The sequence below is a fragment of the Phyllostomus discolor genome, chromosome 13, assembly GCF_004126475.2.
Source record: "Phyllostomus discolor isolate MPI-MPIP mPhyDis1 chromosome 13, mPhyDis1.pri.v3, whole genome shotgun sequence".
Taxonomy (NCBI): Eukaryota; Metazoa; Chordata; class Mammalia; order Chiroptera; family Phyllostomidae; genus Phyllostomus; species Phyllostomus discolor.
Window position 1 is genome coordinate 4,569,914 of NC_040915.2, and position 17,059 is coordinate 4,586,972.

Below are 17,059 nucleotides of genomic sequence, written 5' to 3' on the forward strand. Positions count from 1 at the left end.
CCTCGATTTCCTCATTTGTAAAAGATGGTCTATTTTAATAATCTCACTGTACCTTCTTTATGGTTGACTATAAGGTCAAATTAAAAATAGATGTGAATGTCATATTATTTTATTTTTTTTAAAGATTTTATGTATTTTTAGAGAGGGGAAGGGAGGGAGAAAGAGAGACAGAGAAACATCAATGTGTGATTGCCTCTCACACACCCCCCAATGGGGACCTGGCCCACAACCCAGGCATATGCCCTGATTAGGGATCGAACCAGTGACCCTTGGTTCACAGGCCAGCACTCAATCCACTGAGCTACACCAGCCAGAGCTATTTCAACCAACTGAATTTTGCCTGGCACTAGGTCAGGCAGAAGGCCCTGCCTCTTCTCAGCAGATGAGAAATAGGCTGACAAAGTCCACATGTTTGATTTGTTGTTTTCTAGGCAACTTGCAAAAAGCCATCTTTATTATCTGTAAAATCAGGCTCTGGTTCCCTTTCATATAACATATTTAGAAAAAATTCTTGGCCAAAATCAAAAGAAACACTTTTCATTGGCATGGTCCAAATAAGTTAATTGAAAAATTTATAAGACAAATAAATGTTTCATTAGAAAGTCAGAAGGAAGATATTAGAAAAATTTTTATAAAGAAGGCTCTTTGGCCCTGACCGGTGTGGAGCATTGTTTCATCAACCAAAAGGCACAGGTTTGATTCCCAGTCAGGGCACATAACTAGGTTGTGGGTTCCGTCCCAATTGGAGCATGTACAGGAGGCAACTGATCGATTTTTCTCTCTTGCATTGATGTTTCTGTCTTTCTCCCTCCCTTCCCCCTTCTCTCTCTCTCTAAAATCAGTTGGCATGTCCTTGGGTAAGGATTAAAAAAAAGGCTCTTTTGTTTCTATTACAGATAACTTACTAAGCAGGTATTACTTGTATGTGTTTATCAGCCAACATCTACTGAGTTTGTGTCCTGGGTTTTTTTGTTTGCTTTATTGGTGGCAAGTTTTTGTTTAGAAAATAAAAACTTTATTTTTTTCAAGCTTATAAGATATTGCCCATTACATATGACATTATGGTCAAAGATTCTACAGCCACCAATGCCCATAGTCATGTAAATATATCCAATTCAACCCCTGCCTTTTCCTGCTAAATGAGGCATGTGTACTCCAGAAGGTCAGGTTTTGAGCAGAAGTTTTCCTTAACGGGGTGGCTCTCTCAGTGCATTAGGAACTAGCTAATGAGCCTTGCTTTCTAGAGCTGTCTGATTCAGAGGAGACGAAGGAACAGAGGGCATGCTGGGTCCCTGGGGTATTTTAAAAGTAGCCATATGATTGAAGACCACACTACTCTTGAGGATTGGACACCAAATCATTGCTTCTCCCTATTAACGCTGCATCTTTTTTGTCAAACCTAACATGAGTGACAGTGCTGGCATCCAGTTGTAACTGTTCTTCTCATGGGAGGCACTAGAGAACACTTCTTTATCTACCTTATAAATATAACAGAGTGGCTAGCCAGCTAAAACTCTCAGAACATAAAGAAATATGTACACTAAAGAGCAGCTCATGCTTCATTTTCTTCCCTTCCCTTTTTATAACACACATAAGTGGTCCCTTGACTGAACTGTCCAGCCCTGTTGGAGGCAATTCACCAAGTCTATGTGATATCATAAAAGACTCAATATCATATGATAAAGCCAAGACATCGCTTGCAGAAAGGTCTTATCACATAAAATAACTCGGTTTCTACCCTTCTTGGTAAGAATACTCACCAATAAAGATACACAGACTGGTCTATGAACTACCAGGGCTCTTACTGCTGAATCACAGAGATATGAAGTAGACCCTTTTCATGTCCCAAAGCATATGTTGTTGAGGCCTCATGAGTGACAAACAAAACAGCTGGCAGAAGGTTGAATGCAGAAGTCAATGAGAAATGACAGTCAAGCCATGACCGGTGTGGCTCAGTTGCTTGGAGCATGGTCCTACAAAGGGAAAGGTTGCTTGTTCAATTCCCAGTCAGGGTATTTGTGTGGGTTTGGGTTCAGTCACTCATCAGGGCATATTAAAAAGGCAACCAATCTATGTTTCTCTCTCACACTGATGTTTCTCTCACTCTCATTTGCCTCCCTTCCCCTTCTCTAAAAATAAATACATAAAATCATTAAAAAAATAGAAGTGCAAATTAATCCAATATTTTTGTTCATGTTCTCAGGTGACCAGGAACAATCACTGAGTCAGGGGCATGTGGTTGAATGAGTCCTGCACAGATGACTTCATCCTCTTGGGCATCTTTTCCCACAGCCCAGCTGACCTTGCCCTCTTCTCTGTGGTCATGGTGGTGTTCTCAGTGGCCCTCTGTGGAAACGCCCTCCTCCTCACCCTCATCAGCATAGATGCTCGACTTCACACACCCATGTACTTCTTCCTCAGTCAGCTCTCCCTCATGGATCTCATGTTGGTCTGTACCATTGTGCCAAAGATGGCAGCCAGCTTCCTGTCTGGCAAGAAGACCATCTCCTTTGTGGGCTGTGGCATACAAGCTGGCCTTTTTGTCTGTCTCGTTGGATCAGAGGGGCTTTTGCTGGGGCTCATGGCTTATGATCGCTATGTGGCCATTAGCCACCCTCTGCACTATTCCACCCGCATGAGTCAGAGGGTCTGTCTCCAGATTGCTGGTAGTTCCTGGGCCTTTGGGATGCTAGATGGTTTGATCCAGATGGTGGTAGCGATGTCCTTTCCCTACTGTGGCTCAAGGGAACTGAACCACTTCTTTTGTGAAATGCTATCCTTGTTGAAGCTGGCCTGTGTTGACACCTCACTTTTTGAAGCCCTGCTCTTTGTTTGCTGTGTGTTGATGCTGCTCCTTCCCTTCTCCATCATCGTGGCCTCCTATGTTCGCATCCTGGGGGCCGTGCTCCATATGCACTCTGCTCAAGCTGGTAAAAGAGCTCTGGCCACCTGTTCCTCTCACATGACAGCTGTCTCCCTCTTCTATGGGGCAGCCATGTTCATCTACCTGAGGCCTAGGCGCTACCGGACCCCCAGCCATGACAAGGTGATCTCTATATTTTACACAGTCCTTACCCCTATGCTCAACCCCCTCATTTATAGCTTAAGGAACCGGGATGTGATGGGGGCCCTGAAGAAGGGGCTGGACTGTTGCAGGAGCAGCAGCCAACAATGAATGGCCAGGGCATCCTGTGTCTGGTGCCACCATGTCTTGGTTACACAACATTGGCAAGTAACTCACCTTTTGTTAGTGTTGTTTCCTTATCAATAAATGGGAATAATGACACCTGCTCTGCCTCACAGGGACTCTCCTAGGGATGACTACATGGAACTCAAATGGCTAACAGAGAAACAATGCATTGCTATTGTCATTGATCCCCATTTATGGAGTCCTTGAAGTGAATTCACTCTCTGTCTTAACTGTTCTTTTTGGTGACTATTTTATTGAGAGTTTATGAACTGTGGGGCACTGTCCTGGTCCCTTTACATACTTGTGTATTATTTAATTGATGATTCAGCATAATAATCATGGGTATCTGAATTCTAGATAGCAGAAATTATCTTTATAATTCTTCCTGAGTAGGTCCTAGCTTTCTCCCTTGACTCAATGAAGACTTTATAAAGCTTCTTCTATGGAATAAAAATATATCCCTACTATTTAGAAGTACCTCTGCACAGGTAATGCCTTTTTATTTGCATAATATCAATACCTGACCCTGTGCCTTATAAGTAGAAGTTGTTCAGTGAAAACCCTGTTAAATGAATGCAAGAGGATGCATCAAATGAGATAAAATATACAAACCATTTTTAAAGCTCTGTATGTGTTCACATGGCAAATCTGCTGTAACTGCTGTGATTCACTTTAGTACTTCAAGTTCTACATAGTATTCTGCTTGGAGGATGTAGATTAGAACAGAAGTAAAAACAGAATTTGAGCCATTATTTTAAAACCTATGTATATCAGTCAGGACCCGGTAAGGAAAACACCACACCAAATATTCTAATAGAGCAAATATAATGTGAAGAGTTGCTAACCATATGTTTGAGAACTGAAATAGCATAAGAACACTAAGGATTGCAGAGAAAAAGACATGCAGAATGAAGCTACTATTTCTAGGGTGCAGCGAATCTGAAGGGAGAGGTTCAGATCAGTGAAACCTGGAGTCTTGGCACCCCAGCATCAGAGGAGGAGACACGGTCCAGCTGGTCCCTGAGAGGTGTGTCCGTGAGGGTTGCCCAGGCTTGTGAGAATGTTGCACAGCCCTGACTCACAATGGGTCCTCTAGAGGCCAGAGGAAGAAGAGGGGCCTGCAGAGCTGGGTGTCAGGCTTGTGACCAGTGGGTGCTGTGTGGTTGGTTGAGTCTCCCAGGAGTTCAGAGGTCACTGTCTGTCCCCAGATGGCTGAGGAACAGGTGCAGGTCAGCCAGGGCTTGTTCCTCTGAAGGATGGGAGGAGACTGGTGATGGGAGAATGAAGACAAAATCTGCAAGGGGAACCAATGGCCAGAGTGAAGAACATTTCTGAGATGATTTTGATGCAGAAATGGGAAATCAAGAAGGGGTTTGCTTTCTCTCCCCTCTTCTGGGCTTTCTGTCTACTTCTGTGCCTTGTTGGCAGAAGCTCCTGTTAACCTTTATGGCAAAGCAGCCTCTGTGTCTCAACTGGAGTGAAGATGTGTGGTCTTGCAGCTGAGGGACCAGCCTAGAACTTGTACCATCCACCCCTTGGCTGCTCAGCAGCCACATCATTTTATCTGTATTTGAACTCCATACAGGGCAGCAGCAGCATAACTGCATGTGACTGTTCTTTATACTCATGGCACCTTACTGGTCATGGTATCCATGTGTGGGAATGATGTTCCTTATACTTCATCTCTGAGTATGAGCCCCACCTACACTCAGGGTGGAAGGGAGAAAAGGAAGGATGACACAGAAGAGCAAGTTAACTTATGCACATGGACACTCACACATATACACACACACCAATTGATCATGATGCCAGACTTGATGTTTATGACTTTCTTCTTCTACTTCCCATTCCCTGTTTCCTTTGCCCTCTGCTAAAACCTCATTTGTTGGGGATAATTCAGCTTCTGATGTAATGCAAATCTTTATTCCAAAAATGTCTGAATACTCAATGGACTTTCCTTTGGTTGGTTGCCACACATTTCCATTATCTTTTACTCTTGGACATGGAAGCACTTGGAGAACTGCTTGCCTCAGGAAATTGCCCTTCTGCTTACAGCTGCCCACTTTTGTCTTGGTCATCTTATCAATCACCCCATCCCACTCCCAAAAACTGCTCTTATCTGCCTGTTGGTTCCCTGGCCTGAGGAGTCCACAATGACCAGGTGAAGCTTCAAGGTCTTATTAGATGGAACATTGTAATATGGTTATGGAAGAAATAGCAACACATATTGATCACTGAATCAAACTATATACTACATTCTTTGAACTAGAACCCCACATTTTCAGGGGTTTGTTGCTGAACTGATACCATAAGTGAGTTAGTATTATAGCTAAGACCGACTGCATCTGGGTGATGAAATCTATTTAAGACCGGTCAGATTTGTGGACACACACCCATCATTGTCCTTCTTTAGCTTCAAAACAAGTTCCTGGCTCCAAAGCCATGCTGTACAGAATACTGTGAGGATGTCCCACGCATTCTGTCAGTGCATAGGTGGGTGTGCTGCAGAAACATGATGGGCAGTGCAAGGAGATTCATCTGCAGAATAGATGTCTATATTCCAGTGAAATCAAACTGCTACCTAGCCCATGATAAAAGGGATCAAATACAATCAACTATTTATAGGTGATAGTGATTCCTTAAGGAAAGGCACCATGTTGAAGCTCAAAATTAATTTCTGCTCATACTACAGCATAGGGAATATAGTCAATAATATTTTAATGACTATGGATGGTGCCAGTTGGGTACAGGATTTATCAGGGCGTTCACTGTGTAAGTTATATAATGTCTATTCACTCTCTTGTACACCAGAATATTATATAATGTATGCCAATTGTAACTGAAATTTTTAAGAATATTTTAAATTAGTGTCTGCTAATGGAAGGCTAGCACAAAGTGATAGTAGTAAGCAGGTCAGTATAGTGAGGATGAGTCCATGTTGATAAGCCTATGTATAATATCTGTTTTAGCACCATTGTCCCCTACTACCTAGTCCACTGAAAAAGCACCAGAGTGGCCCATAGAATGTAGCCTACAAAATGTTAGGAGAATCAAGATCTGTAGACTGTATTGCAGAGCAGAAGAATCGATGTAATTTGAGACAAGATTGTAAAGAGCACTGTTGGACCTGAAAGGTAAGCAATCTACTTTGATTGGTCCTTGCAAGTTGTTATAGAGAAAAAGAATGTTCTAGGTCAATAAGCTGCATACCAGGAATCAAGGGCTATGTGATTTATTTCAGTAAAGTTGACACATGGTTAACAGCTTCTATGGTTAGAGTTATCATCTGTTTAATTTTATAATAATCTATAGGATCTTTTAAAGATTCTTTCCCCTTCTTTAAAGAACAAAAAAGATGCACATATTTCAAGTGTATGGTGGGCCTTAGTCAAGGGGATGGTGGTGGGCAGATGGGCTCAGATCCAGCACCTACATATGTATTCCTTGCACCCACCAGTGCCTATTCACCTACCTCAGTTCAGCTTGCAGACCTGTCTCCCACTGCCCATTAAGGCACTTAACACAGAGCAGCCGTGAGGAAGGTAAAGCTGTCTCCACCCAGAAGAACCCTCAGACTTCAGCCCTGAAGCAGGAGCTCCCAAGATTACAATTAAAGAGACTCCAAAAGGGACCTTGGGGACAGAACCAGAATAGGCCCTGTGGAGACCATGTGATGAAACCTCATCAGGGGAGGGCCACAGGGCAGCCAGGGCACACAAATGGGAACAAGTGCCTGTGGGTTCTACCCTGACTCAGACCAATTCCACGCTTCCCCAGTCACCCCCAGGGCCCTCATGGTGTCTCCAGCTGTGACTGGCCAAGTTGGCTCTCCACACTCCATAGTCCACACCTGTTCTTGATCTGTCCCGCAGGTCAGTTCATACCTGCTGAAGGTCCAGGATACACTGAGCACTGGGTGAGATGTCCTGCTGCATTCTGAGTGGGGCCTGGACACAGCCCTGGCTCCCAGGAGTTCATGACCCAGTGGGAGGGAAACAGAGCACCCACCTTCATGAGAGTCAGATGGTGGCTAGGAAGCTGCATGTCCTTCAAACCCTGTCTAATGCTTCTCTGCAATCAGTGGCCTCCCTGGTATGCTGCGGGCTGTCCTTCCATGCAGAGGCCTTATGTCTGTTCTCCCTGTGTAATCACCGAGAATACTTCCTTCACTCTCAACAGTGTCCCAAGTTAGGCTATCATTTTATAATCACTCAATCTTTGGCCCTTTTACTCTGGAAGCAGGCCAATTTCAAAATGACATATTCACTGGAAACCAGATGGCTAAATAACCAATTTATCTTTTCCTTCTAATGTTTTAGTTTTATTTGACTGGTTTTCATTCTATTTTCACAATGGCAATGACATGTGTTTGCCTGCCAAGCTCTTGGGGACTTTGACTAGAGGCTAGTGCCCAGACAGGAGAGAGTAGATCACAGAGCTGAGAGGGGAGGGATCTGAGGAGAGCTGGGAAGACCCAGGAAGGTCAAGAAGAGGGAAAGAGGAAAGAGAGGAAACTAAAAATTGGGAAAATAGTAAAGAAAGCCAGAAAGTCAAAAGAGAGACATCAAGGGAAGAAGAAAGGGACAGAGAAGAACAACCAAGCACAATGAACAAAATGGTGATAAGCATATGCCTGTCAATAATTACTTCAAACGTAAATGGAATATGCCCCACTCAAAAGACATAGCATAACAGAATGGATAAAAAATATAAAACTTATCTATAGTCTGTTGATAACAGACTCATTTTAGTGCAAAAGACATACACAGACTGAAAGTGAAGGGTTAGAAAAAGACATTGCATGCCAATGGAAATGAAAAGAAAGCTGGAGCAGCAATACGCATATCAGACAAAATATACATTAAAACAAAGAATGTAAAAAGATACAAATAAGGAAATTACATAATGGCAAAGAGGTCAACCCAAGAAGAGGATATAACAATTGAATATATCTACAAACCCAACATAGCAGCACCCAAAGATATGAACCAAACATTAATGGATGTAAAGGCAGAAATTCATAGTAACACACTAATACCCCACTTCTCTCAAAGGAGAGGTCATTCACACAGAAAACTAAGAAGGAAATAATGGGTTTAAGTGCTGCTTTAGACCAGCCCAACTTAATAGACACTTAAAGAACATTTCATCCCCAAACTGCAGTTTACACATTTTTCTCAAGTGCACATAGAACATTTTCTAGGATAGGCTACCTATTAGGCCATAAAACAAACCTCAATAAACTCAAGAAGATTGAATTATATCAAGCATATTTTCTGATCACAATGCCATAAAACTGGAAACCAACAACGGGAAGAAAACTGAAAAAAAAAAACCTCTCACAAATATGTCAGGATTAAACAACATGCTACTAAATAGCCAATGGATCAAGGAGATCAAAAACTACCTTGAGACAAATGAAGATAGACAACTTGCCAAAATTTATGGGATGCAGCAGGAGCAGTTCTAAGAGGGAAGCTCATAACTATGCAAGCCTACCTCTATAAACAGGAAATATCCCAAATAAACACTCTAATTTTGCACCTACAGGAATTAGAAAAAGAAATACAAACAAAACCCACTGTAAGTAGAAGGAGGGACATAATAAAGATCAGAGTGGAGATAAATAAAATAGAGACAAAAATAAAAACCAATAAAAAAGATGAATGCAAGTAAGAGCTGGTTCTTAAAAGGATAAATAAAATTAACAAACCTGGCCATGGCTGGTGTGGCTCAGTGGATTGAGGGCTGGCTTGCAAACCAAAGGGTCACTGGTTCAATTTCCAATCAGGGCACATGCCTGGGTTGCAGACTAGGTCCCCAGTAGGAGCCACATGAGAGGCAACCACACACTGATGTTCTTATCCTCTCTGTCTCCCTCCATTCTTTTCTCTAAATAAAATTTTTTTAAAAAGAATGGAGATATCATACTTAAAAACAGTTATTCTTACAAAAATTGATGTCTTCTTGTTTCCATATAACCAACTTCAGGCTGTTCAGTACAATCAATTGTAATGTAGGAGCTGTCATGGGGCAGTAAGACCGTGCTGTGCAAGGTGTAGACAGTGAGGCTTCAGGGATTCCCAGGACATGGAAGTCAGTGTGATTGAGTGCTTTGGGGAGTTTGAAAGAAGATGGATTTCATCAGATTCTTGGAGAATTAGTAAAGACTGAAGAGAAACATAGACAGGAGACAAAGTAATTTCCAGTGGGGAAAAACAGCTTGAGCAAAAGTATGGATGTGGGGAAACAGCAGGTGCATCAGGAGGAGAAGAGGAGAAGAATGAAAAGGAAGAGTGGTAAATGAGGTAGGTCAAGTCCTCACAAGCCCATGTGCCTAAAACTCATTTGCTAGGTGACCGTTTGTCTTCCACTCTCTCTGATCCCTGGTCTTCCTGCCTCTTCCTCTTAGCAGTCTCTGCATATTCCTTGTCTCCAGTTAGTAGCTGGAAGCAGAAGCACAGAAAGAGGTAAACATGAAAAAAATGCTATAAGAAAACATTTAAGATGATGAATTAACCTTTTGGCAAGTGAATAGCAATGATATTGGCTAATGAAAAAATCAACCAGCTTCTACAGGACATAAAGCCCAAAGTAAAGTGACCATTAAATTTATCATCCAAGCTTGGGCACACTAGAGAGTGAGGATTTTGGTATTCATGGCTACACCTGGACAACAGGCATAAAACTGCAGACTGCAGCATAATGGGGGGGGTGCTGATCACCGAGCATCAATCACCAGACAGTGTTTGAAGGACACCCAGCTCTTATGCCACCATCTTTCTCTCATGAAGGTGGGTGCTCTGTGTCCCTCCTACTGGGTCATGAACTCCTGGGAGCCAGGGCTGTGGCCAGACCCTCTTGGAATGCAGCACTACATCTCACCCAGTGCTCTGTGTATCCTGGGACTTCAGCAGGTGCAGGCTGACCTGCAGGGCAGATGAAAAACAGGTGTGGACTATGGAGTGTGGACAGCCAACATGGCCAGTCACAGGTGGAGACATATTGAGGGCCCTGGGGATGACTGGGGTAGCGTGGAATTGGTCTGAGTGGGTGTAGAGCCCACAGATACTTCTCCCCCTTTCTGTGCCTGGCTGTCCTGTGGCCCTCCCCTGAGCAGGTTTCCTCACATAGTCCCCAGAGTTCCTTTTGGAGTCTCTTTAATTGTAATCTTGGGAACTCCTGCTTCAGGGCTGAAGTCTGAGGGCTCTCTTGGGAGGAGACAGCTTTACCTTCCTCACTGCAGCTCTGTGTTAAGTACCTTATTGGGCAGTGGGAGACATGTCTGCAGGCTGAGCTGAAAGGCAGCCCGAGGTAGGTGGATAGGCACTGGTGGGTGCAAGGGATATGTGGGTGCTGGTTCTCAGCCCATATTCCCACCACCATCTCTTGACTAAGTCCCTGATCTTTCCCCCTTTTATGAGAGGAGGCTGTTGTCTGTTTGACCCTGCTGAGCTAGAGAGTCACTAGAGAGCCACTAAGAAGTAGGTGGCTAAGGAGGAAGGTCAGAGCTGGAGCAGCATCTCCCTGTCCCCTCTGTCCCCTCTGACCCAGTGAGTGAGGGATGATGGAGTGATGTTCATCCCAGAAACTCTTCCACAGGTAGCTGTGGAGTCACTTGTCCTACAGAGAACCCGTCCTGTGGTAAGCGTGTGTCGTTTCCCCGTTTCCCCTCCTGTCCCTTCCTTACAGTTCCACTTACTGATTTCTGGTTTGTGTCTTCATTTCTATTTATTTATCAGCATTTCTTCTCCCCCCTAATGTCTTCCTCTTTCAGCATTTCTTTGGTGGGCTTGTGCATATGCTTTCTAGTGTTATGTCTCTTCTCACTCATTTTCTGGTCCTCTTCCTTTGATCTACTCCTGTCTTTTTCTTTCCTTACTGACCTTTCTCCTTCCTCCTTCCCTTTGTCTGGACTGGGGTCTCCATGGTGGGGTTCTGGGTGAAGGGTGGTTGAAAATAGGAAGACAGAGGATAAATGTGGAGAGGTGAAGGGGAAGAAAGGGAGGACTGATATGGGACATAGAGTCACCTCTTCCCTGAAAGAATATTGTAGAGACAAGGTAGATTCTTTTATGATGTCATTTCTAGGAAGAAAAATAAAGCCATTAATGAAACACCCAGCATACAGGAATGAAGTCAGAGAGGAGAAAATATGAGTACATGAGACACTAGAATAGCTTCTTGAGTTGTTTTGCATGCATGATGAACTATTTGACAATACCTACGGAGAACATCATATATGCTGGCACTGTTCTGTGAGCATGGGATATAACCAGCAGCAAAAGTGACAAATGGAAACTTGTTCTAGGTGGGAAAGTAGGAATAAATCTATGTACATTAAAGGTAACATGGCCAGTTTTTTGAGTGCTATGAGTAAGTGGCCAGGGTTGAATACAGTTTGGAGGAAGAGACAGTGGGGGATTCTGACATTGGGATGAGTGTGTGAGAGGAGAGGTGCCAAAGATACACCCTGTGGTGTGTCCTGGGTGACTGGGTAGACTTGCCATCTAGTCTGCTAGATACTATTGTCATCCATTTGTAAAAAGTCCCTGTTTTTAGTAAATATGTAAAATATTTCATGCTCTATGAGTTACTGTCACTCAGAGGAAGGAAGACAGCAACAAACTAGTACATGTGAGTGGAGAACAAAGGCTCCTGCAGGGGAGGGGAGTCCTCTGCTCTCAGCAAACAGAAGTAGAGTCTGCACATCTCTCTACTGTGCATGGTCCCTTCAGTCAGCCCCCTGTGCTGAGGGTGCCCCATGAGCCAGGCCACACTGCAGGGGCTGCCAGTGTCATGGTGAAAGTAAATGGTGCTTCTCTGTTTCAGTGGGATGATGATGCAGACTCGGGCCTGCAGTGTCCGTGGCGTCATGCATCAGACATGAGACATTCACACAGACTACCAAGTCCTGTGTGGAGGAAAAGGACCTCCCAGCTACCCTCTCAAGAGGAGGGTGCCTCAGAGCTGCCTGGCCACTCTCTCAAAGGAGAGCACCCTAATCTTTCCTTCACAGGGCATTTATTGGTTTTTAATTTGCCCAGGAATACAGGTGAAGTTCATTAATCATTGTCAGGCAGTAAGGATCAAACAATAGATAAGATACAAAGAAGTCTGAGGGCCTATTCTGAGTCAGTGTCTGTTAGCTAACGGGCTACAAAACTCTGGGAAGCAAACTCATTTCCTGTCCAGACCTTTATAATCTAATTAAGAGGAACCTCACCAAAGCAGGTTTCACAGGAGTTTATGTATTCTTTCTCAGGCTTCATCATGAGGGTGGGGGGTGGGTTGGAGGTGGGTACGGGGGGACCTGCCATTTCAGGCACAGGGCTGCACCACCCACTGTCATTGTTTCAGGATTAAGTCAGGCAGAGGGACCAAGACAGCCAAGATATTAGAAGACTTCTCTCAGGCAGAATGAGAACTCAGGCTTTGTCAAAGTCAAGGGGTGAGGGTCCCTCACCCCCTTTTGTTGTAGCCCCCCAAGTCCTTTCTTGGCAGCCTCCCATGTGATCATGCCTGTCTTAGATCGTTTCCCGCTTGGGGAATCTTACTAGTCATTGGGTAACTGATCAAGCATTGGGGGTCAGTTATGGATGAAGTAAAGGAGCAGAAGCAGTGCTCCTGCCAGGGAGATAAGCTTTGTCTCCTTAGAGGCTATGGTCTGAAGGTCCCTCACTCATCCTTTGGCATGGGGGAGTTACAGCTCCTGCAACCAGGCAGGGCGGTTCTCAACAGGGTGACACAGACAATAAAAGTTAAAAATGTTAGCATATGTGTGTTAAATGGTGTAAGTGCTCAGGAAAAAAAAAGCAGGAAAGGGCTTGGGCTTGACAGTACAAAAACATTTGTACATACGTTACATATATCTTTCACAGAAGACATCTCTAAAGAGGCTGGCATTTAAGTAAAGTTCTAAAGCAGGTGAGAGATAGAAATTGGGGGAAAGACAAAGAAAAGGCAAGGCCCAAAGGTGAGAGTGAGTCCTGGTTGTGTGAGGAAATCAATGGAAGCACAGTGAGTGATGGGGGCATGGTAAGAGATGAGGCCAGAGGTACTGGCACGAATGTGCATGCTGGTGGTGGAGGAGGGAGGGAGGGAGGGAGAGAGAAAGAGAGAACGAGAGAGAGAGAGATTGATTGATTGATTGATTTAAGGCCTTACAGGATTTGGGCTTTATTTGGAAGTTTTTGGGTAGTTTATTTGAAAGTTTTTGGGTAGGGTACTGATGTACACTTCAGTAAGAGAGTTATATCATATGACTTATATTTTCACAGAATTATCTGAACTGCTGTAAGAATATACTCAAGAGATTCAATGAATAGAAGCCAGGAGACTGAGTAGAAGTCTGAAACAATCCATCAGAGGGAGGACTGTAGCTTTAGCATTAGGGCAGTTGCATTAGGATGATAAGAGTTAGATGTATTCTGAGGTGCTCTGAATGTCAAGAGGCTTTGCTCATGGTTTGGATATCAGGAATAAATGTCATGAAGGAATGAAAATGATTTTGATTTATTTCGTCTGAGCAAAATAAAGAACATCTCCTGTCTCTATTACCTACCCATTGAAACCCATTTTATTAACCCACACAGTAATATATTATATGGAATTTTAACTCATATAGATTATCTCTTGGGCATGAAATGGTTCTAGTCTTGTTAGAGACAGTTGGCTGCATCCACAGAATCCCTGCTAAAAAAAGTTGGTGTCATATGGGAAAGCCAATATTTTGCTTGTTGAAAGGGGATTGTTCAATAGTCCTGTGACACACAAAATAATTCAGTTTCTATTTTTTTTGTTATAGAAACATGCAAGTAGAGATATGTAGTCCAACTCTATGAGAAAACAGAGATCCTGTCATCTGTGCCATGGGAATATGAGAGAACATGCACTTGTATGTTCCAAAGCTTATGTTGTTGAGGTCTGGTAGATTACAAAATATATAGCTGAAAGAAGAAGAATTTAGAGGTAAATAAAGACATATCACTTAATTCAGAATTTCTTTGTCCAAATTCTCAGGATGACTGTGAACAACAGAGCCATGGGCATGTGGTTGAATGAGTCCTGCACAGATGACTTCATCCTCTTGGGCATCTTTTCCCACAGCCCAGCTGACCTTGCTCACTTCTCTGTGGTCATGGTGGTGTTCTCAGTGGCCCTCTGTGGAAACGTCCTCCTCCTTACCCTCATCAGCATAGATGCTCGACTTCACACACCCATGTACTTCTTCCTCAGTCAGCTCTCCCTCATGGATCTCATGTTGGTCTGTACCATTGTGCCAAAGATGGCAGCCAGCTTCCTGTCTGGCAGGAAGACCATCTCCTTTGTGGGCTGTGGCACACAAGTCAGCCTTTTTGTCTCTCTTGTTGGATCAGAGGGACTTTTGCTGGGGCTCATGGCTTATGATCGCTATGTGGCCATTAGCCACCCACTGCACTATTCCACCCGCATGAGTCAGAGGGTCTGTCTCCAGATTGCTGGTAGTTCCTGGGTCTTTGGGATCCTAGATGGTTTGATCCAGGTGGTGGTAGTGATGACCTTCCCCTATTGTGGCTCAAGGGTTGTGGACCACTTCTTCTGTGAGGTGCCAGCCTTATTGAAGCTGGCCTGTGTTGACACCTCACTTTTTGAAACCCTGCTCTTTGCTTGCTGTGTGTTCATGTTGCTCCTTCCCTTCTCCATCATTGTGGCCTCCTATGTTCGCATCCTGGGGGCCGTGCTCCATATGCACTCTGCTCAGGCTGGTAAAAGAGCTCTGGCCACCTGTTCCTCCCACATGACAGCTGTCTCCCTCTTCTATGGGGCAGCCATGTTCATCTACCTGAGGCCTAGGCGCTACCGGACCCCCAGCCATGACAAGGTGGTCTCTATCTTCTACACAGTCCTTACCCCTATGCTCAACCCCCTCATTTATAGCTTAAGGAACCGGGATGTGATGGGGGCCCTGAAGAAGGGGCTGGACTGTTGCAGGAGCAGCAGCCAACAATGAATGGCCAGGGCATCCTGTGTCTGGTGCCACCATGTCTTGGTTACACAACATTGGCAAGTCACTCACCGTTTGTTAGTGTGTCTCCTTATCAATAAATGGGAATAATGACACCTGTGAGAGTCCCTCACAGGGACTCTCCTAGGGATGACTACATGGAACTCAAATGGCTAACAGAGAAGCAATGCATTGCTATTGTCATTGATCCCCATTATAGAGTCCTTTTTTTTTCTTTTTTTTTCAGTTTTTAATATATTTTATTGATTATGCTATTACAGTTGTCCCATTTTCCCCCCTTTACTCCCCTCTATCCTGCCTACCCTCTCCCACCCGCATTCCCCCCTTTTAGTTCATGTCCATGTGTCATACTTACACGTTTTTGGCTTCTACATTTCCTATACTATTCTTACCCTCCCCATGTCTATTTTCTGCCCACCATCTATGCTACTTATTCTCTGTATCTTTTCCCCCTCTCTGCTCCTCCCACTCCCCTGTTGATAACCCTCCATGTGTTGTCCATTTCTGTGGTTCCGTTCCTGTTGTAGTTGTTTGCTTAGTGTGTTTTTGTTTTAGATGTGGTTGTTAATAATTGTGAGTTTGCTGTCATTTTACTGCACATGTTTTTTTTCTTTTCCTAGGTAAGTCCCTTTAACATTTCATATAATAAGTGCTTGGTGATGATGAACTCCTTTTACTTGACCTTATCTGGGAAGCACTTTATTTGCCCTTCCATTCTAAATGAAAGCTTTGCTGGATAGAGCAATCTTGGATGTAGATCCTTGCCTTTCATGACTTGGAATACTTCCTTCTAGTCCCTTCTTGCCTGTAAGGTCATTTTTGAGAAATCACCTGACAGTCTGATGGGAGCTCCTTTCTAGGTAACTCTCTCATTTTGTCTTGCTCCTTTTAAGATTCTCTTCTTATCTTTAATCTTGGGTAATGTGATTATGCTGTGCCTTGGTGTGTTCCTCCTTGCGTCCAACTTCTTTGGGACTCTCTGAGCTTCCTGGACTTCCTGGAAATCTATTTTCTTTGCCAGTATGGGGAGGTTCTCCTTTATTATTCATTCAAATAAGTTTTCCACTTGTTGCTCTTCCTCTTCTCCTTCTGGTACCACTATAATTCGGATGTTGGAACATTTAAAGATGTCCTGGAGGTCCTAAGCCTCTCCTCATTTTTTAAAATTCTTGTTTCTGCATTCTTTTCTGATTGGATGTTCCTTCTGGTCCATTCCATTGATCTGAGACCCAGTTTCCTTCCCATCACTATCAGTTCCCTGTACACTTTCCTTGATTTCACTTAGCATAGCCTTCATTTTTTCATCTAATTTGCGACCAAATTCAACCATTTCTGTGAGCATCCTGATTACCAGTGTTTTGAACTGTGCATCTCATAGGCTGGTGAGCTCTTCTTTGCTTAGTTCTATTTTTTCTGGAGCTTTGATCTGCTCTTTCCTTTTGGCCATTTTTTTTCTTGATGTGCTTGTTACATAGTGAGGAGCAGAGCCTTAGGTGTTCACCAGAGCAAGGCAATCCAGCTCTTGGATTGTAATGATGTATGTGGGGGTGGTGTCCAAGAAGGAACAATGGTGCTTGCTCTGATCTCTGCCGGCTTTCACTCATCTCCTCTGCTTCCCACAAGCAAATTAGGCCCTTCTGGTGCAGATTCCAGTGTGGGTGGGTTTCTATATGTTCTAGGACCTTGTGGGTCTCTCCAATGAACTCTCCTGTGAGGCTTGGAGTCTCTCTCTCTCTCTCTCTCTCTCTCTCTCTGCCTCAACCCCCACAGGTGTTTTGAGTCAAAGGTTTGAGGCTTTATTTCCCTTTGCTGGGACCCTGGGTTGAGTGGTCCATCTCACTCTCCAGTTTTGCCTGGTTTAT

General features: G+C 43.8%; 2 protein-coding genes across 4 annotated transcripts; both read left to right on the forward strand.

The window, feature by feature from the left end:
- Positions 1-1,340: 1,340 nt before the first annotated feature.
- On the forward strand, positions 1,341-3,656 carry LOC114510353 (olfactory receptor 2V2-like). Its single transcript, XM_028528976.2, has one exon. It carries the CDS (start codon positions 2,234-2,236, stop codon positions 3,173-3,175), a length of 942 nt encoding a protein of 313 aa, XP_028384777.1. The 5' UTR covers positions 1,341-2,233; the 3' UTR covers positions 3,176-3,656.
- A 6,729-nt stretch (positions 3,657-10,385) lies between these two features.
- Positions 10,386-15,284, forward strand: LOC114510352 (olfactory receptor 56-like). Of its 3 annotated transcripts, XM_036014079.1 has the most exons (3): positions 10,386-10,834; positions 14,009-14,087; positions 14,213-15,284. In XM_036014079.1, exons 2-3 carry the CDS (start codon positions 14,080-14,082, stop codon positions 15,180-15,182), a joined length of 978 nt encoding a protein of 325 aa, XP_035869972.1. In that variant the 5' UTR covers positions 10,386-10,834; positions 14,009-14,079; the 3' UTR covers positions 15,183-15,284. The 3 variants fall into 3 exon arrangements, with proteins under 3 accessions (XP_035869972.1, XP_028384776.2, XP_035869973.1); XM_028528975.2 differs by lacking the exon at positions 14,009-14,087 and having other exon boundaries at positions 10,387-10,834; XM_036014080.1 differs by lacking the exon at positions 10,386-10,834 and having other exon boundaries at positions 14,086-14,119.
- The last annotated feature ends 1,775 nt before the right edge of the window (positions 15,285-17,059 follow it).

Excerpts from the sequence above, each read along its gene's own strand:
- LOC114510353 (XM_028528976.2), top strand. The coding sequence starts at position 2,234 with ATGTGGTTGAATGAGTCCTGCACAGATGACTTCATCCTCTTGGGCATC.